The sequence below is a fragment of the Buceros rhinoceros genome, unplaced genomic scaffold (assembly GCF_000710305.1).
Source record: "Buceros rhinoceros silvestris isolate BGI_N320 unplaced genomic scaffold, ASM71030v1 scaffold34694, whole genome shotgun sequence".
In the NCBI taxonomy this organism is placed as follows: domain Eukaryota; kingdom Metazoa; phylum Chordata; class Aves; order Bucerotiformes; family Bucerotidae; genus Buceros; species Buceros rhinoceros.
In genome coordinates, this window is record NW_010409553.1 from 7,231 (window position 1) to 10,673 (window position 3,443).

A 3,443-nucleotide genomic window follows, 5' to 3' on the forward strand; every position below is an offset into this window, starting at 1 on the left:
TGGAGTTATTTTTTAGGCTTTTATTTTATCTTTTGTCGGTGCGTCAGAATCAGTTGCTCAATGTTGTTGTTGCTGGCTGCGTAACAAATGAAATCTCAATAAACAACCACTTTCTTGTATAGGTTTGCAAAACTGCAGAGGGGGAGGAAATGCATAGGAAGCAAAGCTGAGTGAAGCCTATGGGTACTGAGGAATCTCTGAATTTCCTTCTTGGGAGCTGGGTGGCAACTGGAAAAAGTTGAAGGATGTGACAGAGTAACTCCTAAACCTTTTCTTTGTTACAGACATCCTGTAAGCGAGGTCTTCAAGCACAGGACTTGTTAATTATAGCAATTAGTATATTGGCTTTTGTTTAAGCTTCCTTTTATGGGCCCAGTTCATCAAGACAGGGCACTGAAAAGCAGAAGTCTATGAAGTTTAAAATTAAAGTATTAAGCCTTTTTCTGAAGGCTGGAAACCCTGGCTAGATTTGTGTTCTTGCTCCAGCATAGCAGAGGATTTCTGAAGATGGCTGTAGCTGTGGCTCTCACTGTACATTTAAATGCACAACTGTTTCACTTTATATTTTTTCATCTCTGTTCTTGGTGAACAGCTGAAACCTACTTTAACTAAAGCTTATGCCTTTATCAGCATCAGCTACACATCCGATGTTGTTTGTATGGCTTGTATTTTCATATTCCTTTCTTTTCCACTGTACAAACAGAAACAGTAAGCGGGGTTGGGGGGTTTTTTGGGGGGGAGAGAAGGGGGGCAGTTTGCCATATCTGTTTCAGATGTATTTCTTGCCTGATCTTTTTAAAGATTGTCTGTTAGTGTCGGAGTCGTTAAGCAGGCACTGTTACTTTTAACTTGCGTAGGAAAGGAACTGACTCCCCTAAACATGATTAGTGTGAAAAAGAGATGAACAGCTGATTTCTGGCTTGCCTCGCTGTCAGCCTCTGGCTGCAGCTAGCACTGAAGGGACTGCAGAAACGTTGCCATCTATTTGAAGTGCCGAAATGACTCCCATCACCGCTACTTCTGCTCACAGCCGTCTGTCTAACGCAGTGCTGCCGCAGGAGGTGCTCCTGCATGGCTCTGAGGGTATGACAAGGGTTCTTTTTCAGAAACACGAAATGCACTTCACCTTGTTGTCCCTGGAATCTAAAGCCTCACGCTCTTTCCTTCCCTGCTCTTCTGTGTGCACAAGACCAGTCGTCTCGGCTGAACAGCTGCAGAGACCAGTTGCTTCCACCATTTCTTACTCTGCAGCAAACCAGTTTTATGCAGTACTCTTGAAATGCTTCCTGGCAAAATAAAGTCTTGTCTTTGACTGGCTGTAGGTGCCTTAACGTGTTATTTGTTTTGTTTGCATAATTTGATACTTTGTGGGTATCAAATGCTCCATGAACAATGGATAAGATGCTTTCTATGGGTGTCCACGCTTATTCTTTGCTGTGCTCGTAGAAAATGTCTGGAATGTGCATTATGTGCTGTAATTGTTAGTGCCTGCCACGGGAATATAGTGAATATGAAAGAGTTATGTTCTGGTAGCCCCATTTTAAAGTGGAATGGGGCTTATTTCTTTACAGATTCAAAAGCATTATAGCAAGTATGTGCTGCCTATAAAGCATGTAGCTTGCATAAAGCATTAAAAAGAAGAGGATGTATAGATTATGTAGCATCATTGTCTTCTAGATGCTTGCTTAAAAGCTTCGGCTGAATCACAAGTCTTGGAGGCCTTTCTTATCTTAGTCCCCAGTACCAGTGCTTTGCACCTTCGTCCTGGGTGATTTTTTGGGGGAACTTGCAGTCAGGAGAAACTGAGTGTTAAAGGACTGTAGATTAGTCCTGCCCATGGCTGCTTTTTTTGTGGAGGGAAGGGAACCACATTCTTAAGTAACCTTTTGGAGATTTGCGTGTACCACATGCAGAGATGCTAATACTGTGTGCGGTGAGACAGTCGATTGCAAGCAAGGAATGTTGTGTAGTGTGTAGAAACAAAATGTTTGTGTTCAGAGGCTAGAATTGAAGTTCCCAGTTCCCATGCAGTTCCCATCCGAGAGCTCAAGAGGAGGAGGTACCATCTGCAACTCAAGTGTCAGGAAACAGTTTGAAAACATGATTCATACACTTCTTCCTCTTTGCATTCTTGAGAAAGCAGTTGTCTAACTGAAGATCTTACTAAAGATTAATATGGATAAAGATTGGACATACGGTTTCCTCTGCTAGTTTACTAATGAAGTTGGAATTACTGACTGTATGTAAGGCTTTCTAATTCTGAGGTCACCAGCCATAAATGGTGAGGTTGTAGCTCAACTGGAACTAACACAGTCTATTTTGCTTTCCTTTCCTTACCAGCAGAGGTGTCTCACCACTTCTTGCAGCATCGTTGATCCATGCTGCAATAGATGAAGTTCTCCAGACAGACTTGACTGAATTTAAGCAGCAAAGTGTGGAAACAGAGGGAGAAGGAGATGAGGAAATGTTTACCTGTAAGTATACTTTTCCTCCTGTGGTTTTCCTAGAGGCTGTCTTTCGGAAGACTTCACTGTTTTGAAATGTTTCCCAGAATACTTGGTTAGGCTGTCTGGCAAGCAGCAGTGAACAGAACTTTATTTGCTCCTGCTGGGTATCCGTGGGATGAAAGGTGGCTACGCTAGTTTTGTGGGCAAGATGTAAATGTGGTGTCTGGAACCCCGGCCTGATTGTGTGGGTTGGCTTTCTGGAAAGGGAAAAGAGTTTCTCTTCTCAAGAAAGAATTAATGACTGTGTCCATTTTGCTTCCTGAACTGAACTAGTTAAATTTTCTTTTGTCATTGGAAAATTCTATTTAAATCAAACTGGTTCTGTTCCTAAATTAAGTTGATAACCTCTTATATTTTCGAAGTGCCCTTTTCTTTTGGTGGACTGACCTTAGCTAATTACTCCTGTATTTTGATGTTGGCATCATCACAGTTGCTATTGCACAGCCACCTTAAATTCACCCATATAATCCGTCATGCTTTTTTCTGACTTTTGGGACCTGTGGGGCCCCCCCGCCCCACACATGAAAATTTTGAAACTCCAGATTTTTTGCTTGGAAAGTTTCTCAATATTCTCTGTCTTTATTGATTATTTATTCTCTTCCCACCCTCCCTTATAAAGAAGGGATGCTGAGGGATGAAGAACCTCATGTGTCTTCTGCCTGATGCCTGCATTTTTTCTTGAGTGAATCAGAGAGAGAACAGGCCTTGGTGACTGAGTGTTGGGTTTGTGCCTTGTGTAACAGATGGTCCTATTGCACTCACATGCCGGAGTATTTAACATTCATCAAACGTCCAATCCCAGTGCAAAGGATTTAAATGGAGTCAGGCAGAGTCAAAGATGAAAATGGAGGAGAGATGCCTAAGGGAAACTAGGCTGTTCTGTAAGGGGAGATGCTCGCCCTTCCCTTTCCCTGGGATGACTTGAAAGACGGTTCA

General features: G+C 42.4%; 1 protein-coding gene across 1 annotated transcript in view; it reads left to right on the plus strand.

Moving 5' to 3' along the window:
• Positions 1 to 2,340: 2,340 nt before the first annotated feature.
• Positions 2,341 to 3,443, plus strand: part of PPM1F (protein phosphatase, Mg2+/Mn2+ dependent, 1F) — a gene marked incomplete at its 5' end in the record, with an annotated part of 7,335 nt that continues 6,232 nt past the window's right edge. The window contains one exon of the mRNA XM_010135270.1: positions 2,341 to 2,474. Within this exon, the coding sequence (XP_010133572.1) occupies positions 2,341 to 2,474 (134 nt within the window). The remainder of the gene's footprint in view (positions 2,475 to 3,443) is intronic.